Source organism: Podarcis muralis, chromosome 9, assembly GCF_964188315.1.
Source record: "Podarcis muralis chromosome 9, rPodMur119.hap1.1, whole genome shotgun sequence".
Taxonomy (NCBI): domain Eukaryota; kingdom Metazoa; phylum Chordata; class Lepidosauria; order Squamata; family Lacertidae; genus Podarcis; species Podarcis muralis.
In genome coordinates this window covers 4,517,308-4,534,857 of record NC_135663.1, presented here as the reverse complement: position 1 = coordinate 4,534,857, position 17,550 = coordinate 4,517,308, and the positions used below count along the sequence as shown (strand labels likewise).

General features: G+C 44.8%; 1 protein-coding gene across 4 annotated transcripts in view; it reads right to left on the bottom strand.

The window, feature by feature from the left end:
- The window catches only part of ALMS1 (ALMS1 centrosome and basal body associated protein), a 73,949-nt gene that overhangs the window by 26,910 nt on the left and 29,489 nt on the right, over positions 1–17,550 (bottom strand). For all 4 annotated transcript variants that reach the window (XM_077933717.1, XM_028744302.2, XM_077933716.1 and 1 more), the window contains exons 6-11: positions 15,204–15,363; positions 12,510–13,901; positions 12,087–12,217; positions 4,143–5,889; positions 3,667–3,792; positions 544–708 (exon numbers count right to left, since the gene is read on the bottom strand). In XM_077933717.1, the coding sequence (XP_077789843.1) occupies positions 544–708; positions 3,667–3,792; positions 4,143–5,889; positions 12,087–12,217; positions 12,510–13,901; positions 15,204–15,363 (3,721 nt within the window). The remainder of the gene's footprint in view (positions 1–543; positions 709–3,666; positions 3,793–4,142; positions 5,890–12,086; positions 12,218–12,509; positions 13,902–15,203; positions 15,364–17,550) is intronic.

Sequence of the window (17,550 nt, the reverse complement as noted above, 5' to 3'; positions counted from 1 at the left end):
ACTGCTGCTCTGAACTGCTGTTCTGTTACTTTTGTGATGGTGTGATTTTGTAATTTTAGTTTAATATTTTAATGATACAATGGTACCTTGCTTCTCGAACTTAATCTGTTCCAGGAGTCCGTTCGACTCCCGAAACAATTCGAAAACCAAGGCGCGGCTTCTGATTGGCTGCAGGAACTTCCTGCACTCAAGCGGAAGCTGCGTCAGACGTTTGGCTTCCAAAAAACGTTTGCAAACCGGAACACTTACTTCCTGGTTTGCGGCGTTCGGGAGCCGATTTGTTTGGGAGCCAAGCGGTTCAAGAACCGAGGTACCACTGTAGTGTGTTTTTGTTTTCAACCGAGATATTTTTCTAGCTCCCCCTGGAAGCATTTGGTGAAGGGGCGGATTATAGCAACAGCAATAAGTTATTTCAACTCCCATAGCAAAACAATCCTTCTTGGGACACTCCAGAGCTAGCACAATACATAAGAGGCTTCCAAACTGTCATAAATATTCAGATGCCACAAAAGCAGCTCTTGTTCCACATAGAAGAATAGTCACCTTTGACACCTTCCTGTGCATCTCCTCCTGTCCAAGCCTCCTTAGGAACAGCCCTTTTACTATAGATGCCCTCTCTGTGCTTGATAGCTACAGGACTTGGTGGAATCTCATCCCCTGAGCCAAGTGCCTGTGCTGGAAATTTGGGAGGCGTGGCATCGTTTGATCCTGTTAGAAGACAGAGAGTAGGGAGACCAATATATATGTATATATATATGAAAGAAGCCCGGGAAAGAAAAAGTACATTAAAAAAAAAGACACAGAAAAAATAAACATCCTGCAGCAGCATGTTTCTGTGTTGCAACAGTTCTAAAGTCTACAACGGAAGCCAATTTATATTCTGGGTCAACAGCACTTGGTCACCTAACATTTCCCCAATTAAACGAGACATATCCCAACTCTATCAGTTAATTTAGTTCTTTTTTAAAATGGATGTATGCTTTCTAGGATGCCTCATTACTGAACTCCACCGCGGTCCTGGATAGATGCTACAACAAGGTCCCCTATGTAGACAGACTTTGCGTCTGTGGTCAACCTCAGGTGGAAGAGATCACTCATTATCTGTTAGCCTGCCTCTTATTAAGAGATCCAAGAGATTGCTTTTTGAAACCTCTGTTCACACAAGCAAACAGGTACACCCTGGCAGAAACGGTTGGGTTTCTTTTGAGTGAAAATAATAGCTTCATAACACACAGGAAAAATGAGTTAGATGGAATCACTTCAAGTTGTGATTCGGAGGTTTAATCTGAAATCAAACTAGATGGTGTCTTCTCTCTAATAATAATAATAATAATAATAATAATAATAATAATAACAACAATAATAATAATAATAATAATAATTTATTATTTGTACCCCGCCCATCTGGCTGGGTTTCCCCAGTCACTCTGGGCGGCTTCCAACAAAGATGAAAAATACACAAAAATATCACATATTAAAAACTTCCCTGAACAGGGCTGCCTTCAGATGTCTTCTGAATGTCAGGTAGTTGTTTATCGCTTTGACATCTGATGGGAGGGCGTTCCACAGGGCGGGCGCCACTACCGAGAAGGCCCTCTGCCTGGTTCCCTGTAACTTGGCTTCTCGCAGTGAGGAAACCGCCAGAAGGCCCTCGGAGCTGGACCTCAGTGTCCAGGCAGAACGATGGGGGAGGAGACGCTCCTTCAGATATACTGGACCGAGGCCGTTTAGGGCTTTAAAGGTCAGCACCGACACTTTGAATTGTGCTCGGAAACGTACTGGGAGCCAATGTAGGTCTTTCAAGACCGGTGTTATGTGGTCTCGGCGGCCACTCCCAGTCACCAGTCTAGCTGCCGCATTCTGGATTAGTTGTAGTTTCCGGGTCACCTTCAAAGGTAGCCCCACGTAGAGCGCATTGCAGTAGTCTAGCGGGAGATAACCAGAGCATGCACCACTCTGGCGAGACAGTCTGCAGGCAGATAGGGTCTCAGCCTACGTACCAGATGGAGCTGGTAAACAGCTGCCCTGGATACAGATTTGACCTGTGCCTCTATGGACAGCTGTGAGTCCAAAATGACTCCCAGGCTGCGCACCTGGTCCTTCAGGGGCACAGTTACCCCATTCAGGACCAGGGGATCCTCCACACCTGCCCGCCTCCTGTCCCCCAAAAACAGTACTTCTGTCTTGTCAGGATTCAACCTCAATCTGTTAGCCACCATCCATCCTCCAACCGCCTCCAGACACTCACACAGGACCTTCACCGCCTTCACTGGTTCTGACTTAAAAGAGAGGTAGAGCTGGGTATCATCCGCATACTGATGAACACCCAGCCCAAACCTCCTGATGATCTCTCCCAGTGGCTGCATGTAAATGTTGAAAAGCATGGGGGAGAGGACAGAACCCTGAGGCACCCCACAATTGAGAGCCCAGGGGTCTGAACACTCATCCCCCACCACCACTTTCTGAACACAGCCCAGGAGGAAGGAGCGGAACCACTGTATGACAGTACCCCCAGCTCCCAGCCCCTCAAGACGGTCCAGAAGGATGTTATGGTCAATGGTATCAAACGCCGCTGAGAGATCCAGCAGAACTAGGAAACAGCTCTCACCTTTGTCCCTAGCCCGCCGGAGATCATCAACCAGTGCGACCAAGGCAGTTTCAGTCCCATGATGAGGCCTGAATCCCGACTGGGATAATTCAAGGATGTTGGCTTATACTATGGATGTTCTGTATTATTTGCTAGAGGTTTGTCATGACCTTCAGCTAGAACAATAAACTTACAAACTGAACATTACAGAACTATGTTCACAGAGTTCCACTAGCTATGTCTTCTTGGTTCCGGTTCCAACCAAACAGGATAGGCGAACAACAGAACCAAAAAGCACGTGAGGTCCAATTTTGACCAGGTCACCTTTTCCATCAGGGAGAAGTTCAAAGCTATTGCCTGCTTTCAACTAATAAATTCATGCCAGTCTTGTGATTGAATTTAACAAGTAAGAAGCACCATCCAACACCTTAGAAAGATGGTCCAAATGAGAAGGAATCTGCTTCCCATTCAGTGGTAGAACTCAGCATTATTCAGAACTACTTTACAGGTCAAGTAGTAATAAAGGCAAGCATGCCTCTGAGTATGTACAGAGTACAGGTTAACTAAGCTCTTGTACAAATACAGACAACGCAAACATTTTGGGTATCTGTTTAAACTGAACATTGAACTGCTTCCCAGAATACTTCACTGATACCTTACCTAAAGATAAAAACACACAGAAAACGGGAACAAAAGAGGGAAACATTGCTGGAGGAAGAGAAAGAACTGGAATGAAGCAGCAGTTTGAAGCAGAACCAGGAAAATTAAAAACATCTAGGGTCCACCAACATTGGTAGAAAGAAATCGTGCTGCCTTTCTAGCTACTAAATTGTTCCCGCTGTCATTCAAATCTAAAAAGTTATTTCACACCAAAAGGCAAAGCTTAAATGAAGCACGCATACGAGTTTTGTTTCTGCTCTACAACTACTGTAAATCTAGACTATTGCAGCTCAACTCTATTCAACAAATTTAAACACAGCACAACAAACTGCTTACATTTTTGCATTTTATGCAAAGTCAGTTCCTTGGCTCTGCTGAGAACAGCAGCTTAGATAAAAGTTTGGAGCAACAGGAAATACCTGAGTGGGAGCTCTCCATGGTAGTCTCTGATCGGACCCGCGAGAGTCTGAGGGTTTCTTTAGGACAGGGAACGTAGTACATCTCTGAGCTCCCAGGTGGTTTATATGGCAGCAACCTTGGCGTACCTGCAGGCATGGGAAGCAAGGTGGACAAGACAAGGACACAAACTTAACACCAAATGCGATACTACTTTAACCTTATAATCTGTTGGCATAGCTAGGATCCTAAATGTATACACTTCGGTCCATGTAAAGGTCTGCAAGGAACAAGGCTCTCACCTGCCTTGTATGACTTTTCCATCCCACAGAAACTGTGGAAGTGGATTCACAAGCTAAACTGGTAGATTTGCTCACATATCCCTCAAGGAGAAAGTAGGTCTCACAACTGAGAGGGGATAATATATAATATGAACAAGGCTGCCTTGCTCATTAGGCATAGCTCTTCAGATCAAGGAACAATAAATTAAACTTCTCACCAGCCTGCCTGTTCAAAACTGAGATGTGGCTCACGGGAGCAGCTGCAGTACCCAGCATTTCATGACTCTTTCGATGAGAAGGTCTCAGAGCTTCCACGTCACCGCTGTCATTGCTAACAAATATCTCTGCAGAATAGGTTGCCCTCTCAGGGCTTTCTGTTGTTATTTGAGTGATGGCATCCGACGACATCCTTTCCGTTTGGGAAGAGGCCGTGGTTTTTAAGTTCTCTTCGGGACTCTGCCAATACGAACCCGGTACTCTTCCTCGGTCTGTAACTGGGAAAATCTGCCTGATCTCCAGTGGCTCCTGACTTGGAGCTGGTTTTGCCGCAACTGGAACATGGGAATGCTTAAAGTGGGAATCTGGTGTAGGTGACCTTGGAAAGTATGCAGAATCCTGGGTGCTTGTGAAACGTTCTGTGGGTTTCAAATTAGAGGTCGCTTCTAATGAATGACTCGGATCATTTAGAGTTGCTGGATGAGGGTCGCTTGTAAATCCACCAACTCGTCTCTTTTCAGCGCCAGCATCTATTAAACTAGGAAGAGGCAATTCCACATGCTTTGGAGAGAGGGTCATGTGGACACCAGACAGGGCTTTCCGGGTTGGTGATGAAGGAGAGACTGGAATGGTCGTTGAAATGTGATCTTGGGAGGAAGTGGATAACGGGCTGCTGCTTCCAGTGTCCATGGCTTCAGCCCTGCATAAATATTGATCAGAGGCAGATTTGTGCTCTTTCGTCAATGTACTTTCCTTGCCTGTAGGAAAGTGTGGCTTAGGAATACCAGCAAAGCTTCTTGAGACATCTTGAGAAACATCCTTTGCCTTTTGTTGAGGTGGGTTGAAGGGACGGAGAGGATCAGCCACAGTTTCTCCTGGGTTAGATTTGTTATCAGAAACATTAACTGAAGGCCTGTCGTATCTTTTTATCCCAGTAAAGCCTTGGTAAGCAGCTTGGGTTTCTTCCCGATTCTCTGCAACTGAGTGGACCTTTTGATCAGAGCAAATCGGCTGGGAATTCTCCATAGAGGCAAAACTCTTTTCCTGAGGATATGCCTCCTTGCTGACAACCATGGGCGCATGACGATGGCCGTCTCCACCCGGACGAAATTCAACACTCTTATCTGGCGCATGAACGGCTGTCATGCTCGCAGAAGCGCAGGGTTGAGGAGTTCCCACATGCAGCTTACTAGACTCCAGCTGTTCATTGCTAATCGACTGGGTTTCCAAAGGAATGGCTTCAGGAATGCTGGCACAGGGCACCCGGGAAGACGATGTCCTTTTACGGGATGCAAAAGTAATGGATGTAATTTGTTTGGCAGATTCTGTAGAAGAGGCGTCCGCAGCCAATTTTGCCTGTGCTGAAGCACTCACCTCCTTTCCTGTGACTGCCTTGGTGGTACCTGTCAGCCCCTTCAGACTTGTGTCTGTGGCGATAGACAAGGGAGTGTGAACATTGTGGCTGGAGTCTGAGAGATTTTCTGAGTGTGCCCGCGGCTGGTCGCTGACACGACTTTGGTCACTGGTCAAAGACGTAATCTCGGAGTCATCCGGAAGTGCACGGTCAGTTCCACATACCACCCTAGGCTGGGCTGCACTTATTACAGGGCATTCAGCTAGTTGGGAGTCTTGTATCCGAATGTCCTTTTGCAGCTCACTGTCACTTGAAGTTTTTGAGAGTTCTGTGTCTGTTTTCAGAATAGAACTGCAGCTAGAAATTCTTTCATAGCTGTTTCCCCGCAGCCCATCCTGTCAAGAATCCGAGACAACAGAAAGTACATTCTTTAATAGCAGAGATCCACAACAGCAAAATCAGTTCAACAAATTAACGTAAATATTTTTATATTTGATCTGTCACAATCAATGGGGCAGAGATAAAACCAATGAATCCTGCATGTACAAACAACTGCCAAATTAAGAAGATCAGAGGACTTTGTCTTAAAGAAGGCTTCCTAATCTAAATCTCAACAAATATTTAACATTAAAGAATAGAAAAGGAAGTGGACCAAATCTCTTGCCTCCAAGTCCCAATTTGGCGTCAGACTACCTCCAAACATGCCAAGATGTCACCATAGACAGAGAGAGTCAAAGTGAGCCCCGATTTAGTAGCACATATAAACTAGGGATGGAGTTTAACAACCCAAATCAGAAAAATATGACTACACAGACAAAAGTTGTGAAGGCACCAATGCTATCCCACCACTTCCTCCTGACACTTCTAACAAACTCACTCAGATCCTGCATTTAAAAATAAAAGTATTTTCAAGGCTGCTTGCAAAGTTCAAACATAAAAGACCCTCAAGATCAAAGAACAAGCAATTAATAGACACCAGTAGAAAAATCTAACAAATTGAAAGAACAGGGGAGTTTGTCATTAAGAACCTTTTGGAATAATAATACAGTTAGCCTACAAGTTAGCCTTCAACAATTTTATTCTGAGATCTTGTGTTGAAGGGCAATTTTATTGTTGTTGTTGGATAACGTTCTGTGAATTGTGCCTAAAGCCAAAAGCTGCATATAGTCAAAGCCCATTAGATTCAATGGCAGGTGGGATTGCCAAAGTCATTCTTCCTAGAACTACTTTCCTCCCCATGTTTGTTTTAATTTTACCTTTTTTAATTTGCCATGTGCATCATGCTGAATGCATACAAGTTAAATGCACATAAGTTGAGGCTTACTGTAGTCCCACCCACCCCTCCCAGTTTCAGAGTCTATCTAAAAATGTGGCAGTTTGGTGGATTTCCCCAGGGAGAAAACTGCAGTATCACCACCCAAATGTGTATTGTTCTCCGGTGCTCCTTATACAGTTCAGCAGAATGGCATTTATGAAAAGACTGATCTGCCTGATGCACAAAGTAGGTCTACATTCTTGCAATCAGCACAATAAAAATGTAAAGATTTTATTAAACGTCAGTTAAAGGCAACATTTAATTCTACACTTTACTGATAGGTGGTTTATTTGCAGAGGCACCTGTGGACGGCTTCACAGAGGCAGGCAATTTCTAATCTAGATTTGAAGACTATTTCCAACAGCTCCGGTGTCACCCAGTTTAATCTGTTTACTGAAATGCCAATCTAAATAATGCATGGGCAAAAGAGAACGGCGTAAGCTTTGAACTCCACTAGGCTCTCTTCCTAAAAAGGAATAAAAAAAACCCAGCTTTACTGAAACGAAGCACACTTTTGGGCATGCTACGGATGAAGATTGCCCATTAAAACAGAATAAAAATTCTCATCTTTTCTGCAGTTAACGTCAAGTCTTTTGTGAGCCAGAGAGAGAAATTATAAAAGCTGCCATTATTCCATTGGAGGCAGCAATACAATAAATGCAAAGAGATATCCTCTTGTTTACCTGATGTAGTAAAAACAACTTATTTGGCACAAGTAAAAACGAAGAACAAAAAACACCAGCCTGCTTCAGTAAGAAAGGCTGAAACAAAACACGTCTTTTCAGAGCAAAGATCACACAGCAAACTGTCAGTCAAACAAACAAACAAGGAACCTCTTTCAGATGCATGCAGAAAATTCAGCAACTCCAGCTTCCTGGAGTGAAAATTGTTTCTTGGAAGCAATTAGAGGAAAACAGTATCCAGGTGCATTACTCAATGCTTCAAAACATGCTGCAAAGCCTCACCTCACCCCCACGTCAGCACCAGAGGCAGAGGCATTGTTCTCTTACGCTGGGAACAGACAAGACAAACAGGTACAAAATCAACAGGCATTTATATCTATGAGTTATTCAAGAACGTAAAACCAAGATGCTGCTGGCATTAAGGAGTTCGTTAATACAAAAGGTCTCCCTCCTCACCACCACTGCTGCAACCCCAACGTCAAGAAGCACAGTCGCTTCTCACATTACTTTGTCATACATGTCTATCAAAGACATGGGCAGGATTGAAAATGACTGGATAAGGTGTGTGTTTGAACTTTTGAATAATCAGATAGAGGCCTTAAATGGGCTTTCTAGAAAATATTCAAGAAACAAGCCAGCAGAAGCATCCCTGAGATGAATTATTATTATTATTATTATTATTATTATTATTATTATTATTATTACTGTTATTACCCAGCACGATAAAACATCAAACATTAAAAACTTCCCTTTAAAGGGAAGTTTTCATAACTAACCACGATAAAACTGCAATGTAAAAAGGTAAATAATACTTTATTATTTATACCACGCCCATCTGACTGGGTTTCCACAGGCACTCTGGGCGGTTGTCAACTGAATATTAAAAACAGAATAAAACATCACACATTAAAAACTTCCCTAAACAGGGCTGCCTTCAGATGTCTTCTAAAAGTCAGATAGTTATTTATTTCCTTGACACCTGATGGAAGGGCGTTCCACAGGGCGGGCGCCACCACCGAGAAGGCCCTCTGCCTGGTTCCCTGTAACTTCACATCTGTCAATGAGGGTATCAGCAGAAGACCCTCAGAGGAGGAGGCTGGACAATGAAGGTGGAGACGCTCCTTTGGGTATATGGAAGGCCAGGAAAGCACGTATGGAGGTGGGATATGCCCTAGGCAGCCACTTGAGGCTCATTCCATTTCTTCTGAAGGTGATTCCTGCATTCCATGGGGTTGGTCCCTTCTAACTCTACAATTCTATGATTCTATGCCAACACCTGGGAATAAGGTCAAGACTGCCCTGCCCACTCTGGACAATATATATCCCATAGTGGCGGAAGTTTCATAAGCAGACAAGCTAGCATTTGAAAGCTAGGGGTGGGTGTGAATTTCCTCGGGATCCGTGGCCAGGAGCTGTTTCCCAGTGGTGGGTGGGGCAAAACCTATAAACACACACAAAAGCTATACATACACAGAGTTACACAAAACACACCACAAAGCTAATTCATGCAGATTGGCTGGGGGGTGGGATATTTTTATCCCCATCATGGCAATGAGGAGGTCCCTCTCTGCTCCTTAGCTCATTGGTGAGCATCAGCTGAGAAGAAGGAGGCCCAGTAAAAGGCCGATTTAGGGGAGCATGTACCGGGCACAGAGCCTTGGGTGCGCCGCCAGGGATGCCGCAACTACAATTTAGGATGGAGTGCGAGAAGTGGAGGGGCACTGAATTTTTGCGTCGCACAAGGCCCCGAGACCCCGAGATCCGCCCCGGCCCAGTTTTCATCCCTGTTGCTGCATGCTGGGTGGGGAGAGTGAAATCAGTGTGACATGAAGGTGCTGAAAATCAGGTCTTCTGAATAGGTCCTCTGGTGACAGAGGGCGCAGCTTTCATACCCACTGCAGCAAGATAGGGAAGGATTTTTTTTAATGTCATTCCAACAATTTGTAAGCCGCTTAATTACAGTCATCTCTAGGCAGTGTGTAGGAGACTTAATACAATTATATTTTTTATTATCAACTGGCAGTATGAAAGTGAATGGTTGCTGGCATCTGGCATTATATATGGCAATTCACCAGAATCAATGTCTTATGAATTCTGGCAATACCCCATAATGGAAGGCAAGCTGGGATGGAAAGAGGAAATGATGAGTGGGGACTATGACACTAGCTGTGTGAATTTGCCCTCAAAATGTGGGGCAGATTACTACGGCTCCTTTGGATTTTGAGTATATTAAGGAAAGCAGGTATTCAACTACGCAAGTCTCACTTATTTCCTGTTTCTGCTTTTCAATTGACAACATACAATCTATTGTCTGGTTTTCATAAATAACTACAATAAAACTGCAATGTGAAAAGGTAAAGGGACCCCTGATTGTTAGGTCTAGTCGCGGACAACTCTGGGGCTGCAGCGCTCATCTCACTTTACTGGCCGAGGGAGCCGGCATACAGCTTCCAGGTCACGAGGCCAGCATGACTAAGCCGCTTCTGGCGAACCAGAGCAGAGCACAGAAACACTGTTTACCTTCCCGCCGTATCTACTTGCACTTTGATGTGCTTTCGAACTGCTAGGTTGGCAGGAGCAGGGACCAAGCAACGGGAGCTCATTCCGTTGCGGGGATTCAAACCGCCAACCTTCTGATCGGCAAGCTCTACGCTCTGTAGTTTAAACCACAGCACCACCCGCGTCCCTAAACTGCAATGTAAGATGTACTAATTACAACATAAAACTAAAAATGTGTCTGCGCATGCATGCACACGCATGCATATACAGTGGTACCTCGCAAGACGAATGCCTCGCAAGACGGAAAACCCGCTAGACAAAAGGGTTTTCCGTTTTGGAGGTGCTTCGCAAAACGAATTTCCTATGGGCTTGCTTCGCAAGACGAAAATGTCTTGCGAGTTCCTGCAGGGTTTTTTTTCCTTTCCCCCCCCTTTTTCCCCAAGCCGCTAAGCCACTTATCAGCTGATCCGCTAAGCCGCTTAACAGCTGATCCACTAAGCCACTAAGCCGCTTAACAGCTGATCGCTAAGCCGCTTATCAGCTGATCAGCTAAGCCGCTTATCAGCTGATCCGCTAAGCCGCTTAACAGCTGATCCGCTAAGCCGCTAAACAGCTGATCGCTAAGCCGCTTATCAGCTGATCCGCTAAGCCACTTATCAGCTGATCCGCTAAGCCCGCTAAGCCGCTAATAGCGCTAAGCCGCTAATGGGCTTGCTTCGCAAGACGAAAAAACCGCAAGACGAAGAGAATCGCGGAACGGATTCTTTTCGTCTTGCGAGGCACCACTGTATACATAAAACAAGCCTAATGTCAGTTTCACTGCCGAGATAAAAATAAAACACGAGATCCTCACCAACAGGGATCTGACAGGAGTCCTTGCAGACAGAAAGCTTGTATGTATGTCCCACAAACACTAATGATCTGCTGCTAATAAATAGACATAGGCCAAATTTGCTTATAATACTGAGTTACGTTTTAGCGCTACGTGGATGAGTCCATGCCAAACATCAAGCTTGTGTTCTTCCCCTCCTTCTACCATGTGGCCAGCATGACAACTTTAGCAAAGTTTAGTTTCACTCTAGCAGAATCCCTGCCTAGCATTATGTTTGAACCAGGAGTCCCAATTTAAAACAAGCTCTGTTAAGTTTCATAACAAGACAACTTCACACCTGGCTTGAACTTGGCTTGTTATCTGTTTTATTTAGTGAACTTGTATACAGCTTCACATCTCAGAAAAACCTCTAAGCGGTTCGCAAATATTTCAAGCAAAACAGAAACAAATTAAATGCAATAAAATACTGCAGATACAGATTTTTTTAAAAAACCATGAATACATTAGAAGAATTCAGCATTAAAATAGCACAGTCAGCGACAGAACAGAATAACCATCCTTGTTATGAATCTTATTAGCTTAAACTAGGTTCCCTGCTTCAAACATAATGCTAAGCTGGGAGTCTGTAAAAGTGAGACTAAACTCTTACCCAAGTCTTCCTCCTGGCCATATTCTTCCATGTAGCTTGGTCTCATCCTCACAACACTAAACCATGGTTGAGAATTTATGTGCCCACACTAACAGCTGAAGCTGTGCTAGCTATGGCACAACCAAGCTGCACATTCAGCTCACACCAGAAGGGCTATAGTTCGGTAGCAGGGTGCATGTTTTGCATGCAAAGTCTCTGCTTCAGTCCCCATAACATCCAGACAGAGCCAGGAAAGACCAGACTTCTCACAACAGACATTCTGACTTGCACTGCAAGAAGAGCTAGTCCCTTGCCTTCCGAATGCAGGGCACAAACTGGAAAAGGTGACCTCTATAATATGCATATTATAAATGTTTTAAGCAGTCATCCAGTTTCCAAAAATCCCAAGCTATGTGGAAATGCTATTAAAAGGTCACCAGCACTGTGCACATGGTAAAACCACACCACTGGGAAGAAATTATTGCTTCCACATTATTGTTCCAATTAGTGCAACACTTTTTTTTTTTTATTCAGCAGTTGTAAGATGCTTGTCCACAAGCCAAAGCTTGTAATTCTGTCCTAACCCTACAATGCTTCCTAAATCTGCCTCCTGGTTTCCCCTGGTTCCTTCTTACCTTAACATTTCCAGCTATCCTGGCACTCAAAAGCTGCATTCTCTTGATCTCTTCTATCATCCGCCGGTCTTCCTCGTTTAGATCAGCCTCGGCGTCTGCAGGTTGAAGAGTCAGCTTCAGTTTCACCCAGGCTGCCAGAGAGATCACAGAAAATGAGAGCAGAAGTTGCTAATTCAGTCTGATGCGTTGGCAGGTGGTCCACGTTCTATTAAGGTAACTGCTATGGACACACAAGCCAAGAACGGTTATTAAACAGGGAGTTTGAAAGACAGCAATATTAACATATGTTCTGCTAAAATTTTGCAGGATTGATTTCTGATTAGACTGATCTTTTCACTGATTCTTGGGGAAATACTTCGACTTCTTTTACACTTAAACAATAGCAATTGTGCTTCATGGAACTCCTGTGGTTCAGTTACTTACCATGTGCTTTTTCTTCTTCCTCCTCAGCACTCTGAAGTATCTGGGCTGCATGCATTACAGGGCGTTCGTCTTCCAGAAGCGTTTTGACACGAGCAGCCAGCGAGTCCAAGCTACTGCCGTTCTCACTCTCTTGGGACGCAAGATCCCCTCTGCTACAGGCTACACGGGCTCCAGCTGAGACTTGTTTCTGACTATGTTCATTGTGCTTCTCCCCCTCCCCCCACTGTGTTGTGTGTAAAACGGGACGTTCACACCGCAGAAGATTCTTCACTTTGATACCCAGCGAGTCCACACTGCTGCTGTTTCCACTTCCATGACTGCCACCCATTTCTTTCCTGGTTTTCTGCAAGACTTGCTGACCTTCCTCCCAAATATTAGAGGCGCTGTCTAAGGACCCTGCGCTAGACGTAGCTGCTAATTCTTTGAGATCTTTGGGGGTAAACAACTTGCTGCCTGCAGCGCTATCTACAAAGACGGGCAAGCTTTTATTTACTGTGGCACTATTACAGCCTTCAGGCTCTGATCGCCTAACAGGCTTCACGGTCCTATGTTCTTCAACCGTTACTTGGGAGGGTGGCATAGACTCTTCTGGCAAAATTTGATCATTGCTGAGGACATCAGCAGCTGGCTGACCATCACATTTTAAGCTACCAGTGAAGCTAGCTGTTTTGGGGAGCACATTGTAACTGTGAACACTTTGCCTAGCCAGCGTCTCATCCCATGACCACATTCTCTGAATTCCTGGGCTGCTCCCCTTGAACAATCCAGAATCTCCAGAGCCATCCATCTTTTTTATTTGCTTTAATGAACTGTCCAGGTCTGTGGAGGAGATGGATGAGGCGGATTTAAAGTTTCGGCTTGGGCTCCTAGTTTCTGCCTCTGCCAGAATTTTCTGGATCTCTTTTAATGTTTCAGATCCTATAAAGAAACAATCTTCTTCTCCTCCAAGAAGGACAGCTGAAGAACTGATTTTTTGACTTACGCTTTCTTCACCTTTTCCATGAGCCAAAGAGCTAGGCGAGAGTTGGTCTTGACTTACACCAAGTTCCTTTGAATCAAATCTGTCCATCAGTCTCTGTACACATTTTGGAGATCTCCCCTCACCAGAATGGATGTTGGACGGCCATTCTGGGGTTACGTGACTCTGCTCTGCTGTCTTAGGAGGAGCTGAAGACTCAAAAGTGCCTTCTCTTGGCTCTGGAGTCGGAGTATGTAGTTCCAACTGATGGCAGACAATGCTGCCCTGATCGAAGCAGTCTCTGGAAGGCTGATGGGAGAACTCTGTAGGCAATGGAAGATCAGTACCAGGATGTGACCCAGCTGGGGCGGGCACACCATGAATGGAAGAGTCAAAGCTTGACTGTAGAGCATCTATCACAGAGGCCGAGTCTCCTAGAGGGAAAAGAAGAATGGTCAGAACTCCCAAGTATCCCTTGCCAATGTTCAATAACCGTAAGTCCTTGTCATGAACTGAAATTACATGGTGTAGGTAATTATACCGGAAAAGTAAATTATTTGAAGCATAATAATCACCAGAGTCAAGGAACACGGGTGGCGCTGTGGGTTAAACCACAGAGCCTTGGGCTTGCTGATCAGAAGGTCGGTGGTTCGAATCCCCGCAATGGGGTGAGCTCCCATTGCTTGTTCCCTGCTCCTGACAACCTAGCAGTTTGAAGGCACATCAAAATGCAAGTAGATATGGCAAGAAGGTAAACGGCGTTTCCATGCGCTGCTCTGGTTCACCAGAAGCAACTTAGTCATGCTGGCCACATGACCCGGAAGCTGTACGCCGGTTCCCTTGGCCAGTAAAGCAAGATGAACGCCGCAACCCCAGAGTCATCCACGACTGGACCTAATGGTCAGGGATCCCTTTACCTTTACCTTTAACCACCAGAGTCAGGTTCGCCAACATACCCCATTTAAAAGCTTCCCAGTTGCTTATTGGTCCGTTTCCATACGGCATGGGAAGGAAGATAGTGCTAAAAAATGACTGTCTGATGACCCAGGGTTAAAAGATAACTGAAAATGCAGTCAGTGTTTATCAGTTTTCTGTTGGGAACAATTTCAAAGACAAGTAAAGAGCTGCTCGAAATTTTATGTAAGAAAACTGGAGGATTGCTGCCAAATTCAGGAAACCCTAATGAACAATGGACTCTTGTCTGATCGCCTTTCAGAAATAGGAAGCCAAAAAGATAGCTTCACTGCAAATAAAGTGTGAACACCTGAAAAGAAGATTCACATTAAAGTCTTTTCCAGTGTCATGAGCAGCAGGAGAAACCCATAGGATCCACAGAGTAACACGGACAGGGCTTTTAGTGTGGCTGCCCCTGTTCTCTGGAGCAGCATTCCTAGCAAGATAGGACAGGCACCCACTATCTGCAGTTTCCAGAAACTGAGAGTCCATTCTGACGGACTTTCCCAGTTGCCGTGAGTGTTTATTTGTTAGGGTGTTCACTTCAAATTTATGGGTTGTTTTTGTATTTCAAGCTGCATTGAGAGGGGGGGTTTAGGAGGTGGCTCCATCTAGCTGAGCATTTGGTTTCCAGTGGCCAGTCAGGAGCTGCTGGGAAGTCCACAAACACGACATGAGGGTAACTGCCTTCCCCAACAACTACCGTTAGTGATGATGGTTATTAGCTGCTGACAAACCCACCTATCTTCCACAAATGAAGCCGATTCATTTCCCGCCCTTACCTTCCGATAACTGCAGGCGTCGCGCTAACAAATCATTGGACGTCTTCAGTGTTCTCAGCTCAGTGGGAGAGAATTCTATTTCTCTGACTGGTCCTCGGGGCATAAATGGAGTCAGTATGGATGAAGGTGACTGATCGATGCCCAGGTTATGGAGGTAGACCTGATGCAAGAAGCGAACACAGTTAATCTGGGGCAGCAGTCAAGGACTGCCACGTACAAATCAAAATTTCGCCAATTACCACCATCCCACATAAACAGCACAAAACCTGAAAGGCAGAAATAATTCCGCATGCAACTCTCGACAACACACAGCATGGGAATCTGTTCATTCGGATTCTGTTCATTCAATCACCAACACTACAAAATTTCTGTTTCAGGGTGGGGAACTGGTGACCCTACAGACGCAGTGGGACTTCAACTCGCATCAGCCCCAGCCAGCATGGTAAATGGCAAGGGGATGGGAACTGTAGTCCAGTAGTAGTAATTTTATTATTTATACCCCGCCCATCTGACTGGGTTTCCCCAACCACTCTGGGCAGCTCAGTAGCATCTAGTTTCCCAGAGGTTGGCCACACCTGAACCTTCATTGGAGAGGAAGGTACTATAAAACTCTGAGAAACCTACTTTCATGCTCACAACTGGATTTAACTGGATTAGGATATGATGCAAGCACACATGCACACACACACACACCCCTCCACATTCCTTTAAAAGCCCAAATAAGCAACCACTCACAGCCCATTTTTTCCAGCAAAATTAAAAGCCCTTCCACAGCAGGCACACCATGTTTCTTCCTTGCCAGAAAGACATTAATTACCTGATACCTAAGCTATATTTGGAAATGAAGGCGAAATCACGGAAGGGAAAATCTGCCACATCTGTGTATATTAAATGCATGATTTATTCTGATAAATCGGTCCTGGCACTGATTTACAAGACAAATTCCCTCAAAGACTGGAGGCAAGGTGGCTGAATCTCAGGTGCCAACCACAGGGATCCAACGAACATTTTTGTCAGGTGTAAAATAAACCCTCAACCTTTAGGTATTTCTCACACCTCTTAATGAAAAGGTGCCAGGCCACCTTTTCCAGGCCAACAGGTGTCAAAAAGGGAAGAGACTTCCTTGTCTAGGCACTGGTATGCAGGGATTATTACTCTTTTGCACAGCACGACTTCCAACGAAATGGGCATTACATTTGAAGGGAGCCTTAGCTCAGTTTCATCAGCAACAGGGACTCATCTGCTCTTCCCTGCCCTGAAGTAGCAACAGGCTGGGGGAAACAACGGCCACAAAATGTGCAAAACTAGGGGGTTAGGGGGAGTTATGAACATGTATTCTTCCAGTTCCCCCTCCAAAGCAGGCCAGGGCATAGATGCACAAAATTACATTTCCCCTTAGAAAGGGTCTGCATATGCCTATTGCCACGTTTAGAGGTGTGGAATTATTTCTGAGCTGGTAAGGGCAATGTGTATGTTGTTGCACTATATTTGCAAACACTGACAGGACAGGGTGGCATGCAGGCATGAGTTCTGGGAGTCAGGCTGAAAAGAAGCAAGCCACTTGTTTCCTTTCTGCATGGGTCTGAAAGGGAAGGAGGGAATAGCCTTGCTTTCTCTGAGACTAACTCTACTCACCCTGGGGCCTTTGAACTGCAATGGGAGCGGGGTTGCCCCTTTCTAAGCCATAGGATAATAATAATAATAATAATAATAATAATAATAATAATAATAATAATAATAATAATAATAATAATAATTTATTATTTGTACCCCACCCATCTGTCTGGGCTTCCAACAAAGATTAAAAATACATTAAAATGTCACACATTAAAAACTTCCCTGAACAGGGCTGCCTTCAGATGTCTTCTAAATGTCAGGTAGTTGTTTATCTCTTTGACATCTGAGAGTTGATGCAGCCCATCTGCTCTAATACAGGTTTTGGATCAAGTGAAGGAGCTATAGGTATCCCCATCCTAAGTGTGCTTTCTACTGCAAGCAGCGCAGTGTAAACAGATCACATTTCCACAAACAGGCAGATGCACGTTTATGTCTGTGGGTCCCGCTCCAGCAAGTGATAAGAACATGGAAAAGTGCTTTCTCGCTCAGATTCCCCTAGTTAGAGCTGGCAAGAAGATGGGTGGGGAGGGAATATAAAAAGAGGAAACCTTTCCTCATCTTTGTCCTGCCCCTCTTGCGCCATTTGGGGTGGGTGGGTGGGGTCTACATTTCTTGAAAGACCAAATTGGTACAGCAGGAAAATCTGGCACCAAAAAAAAAAAAAGGTAACAGGGAGAGAAAACTGCTTATTCCAAAAGTCTCACAAATTCATAAATGAGCATGTATTTAT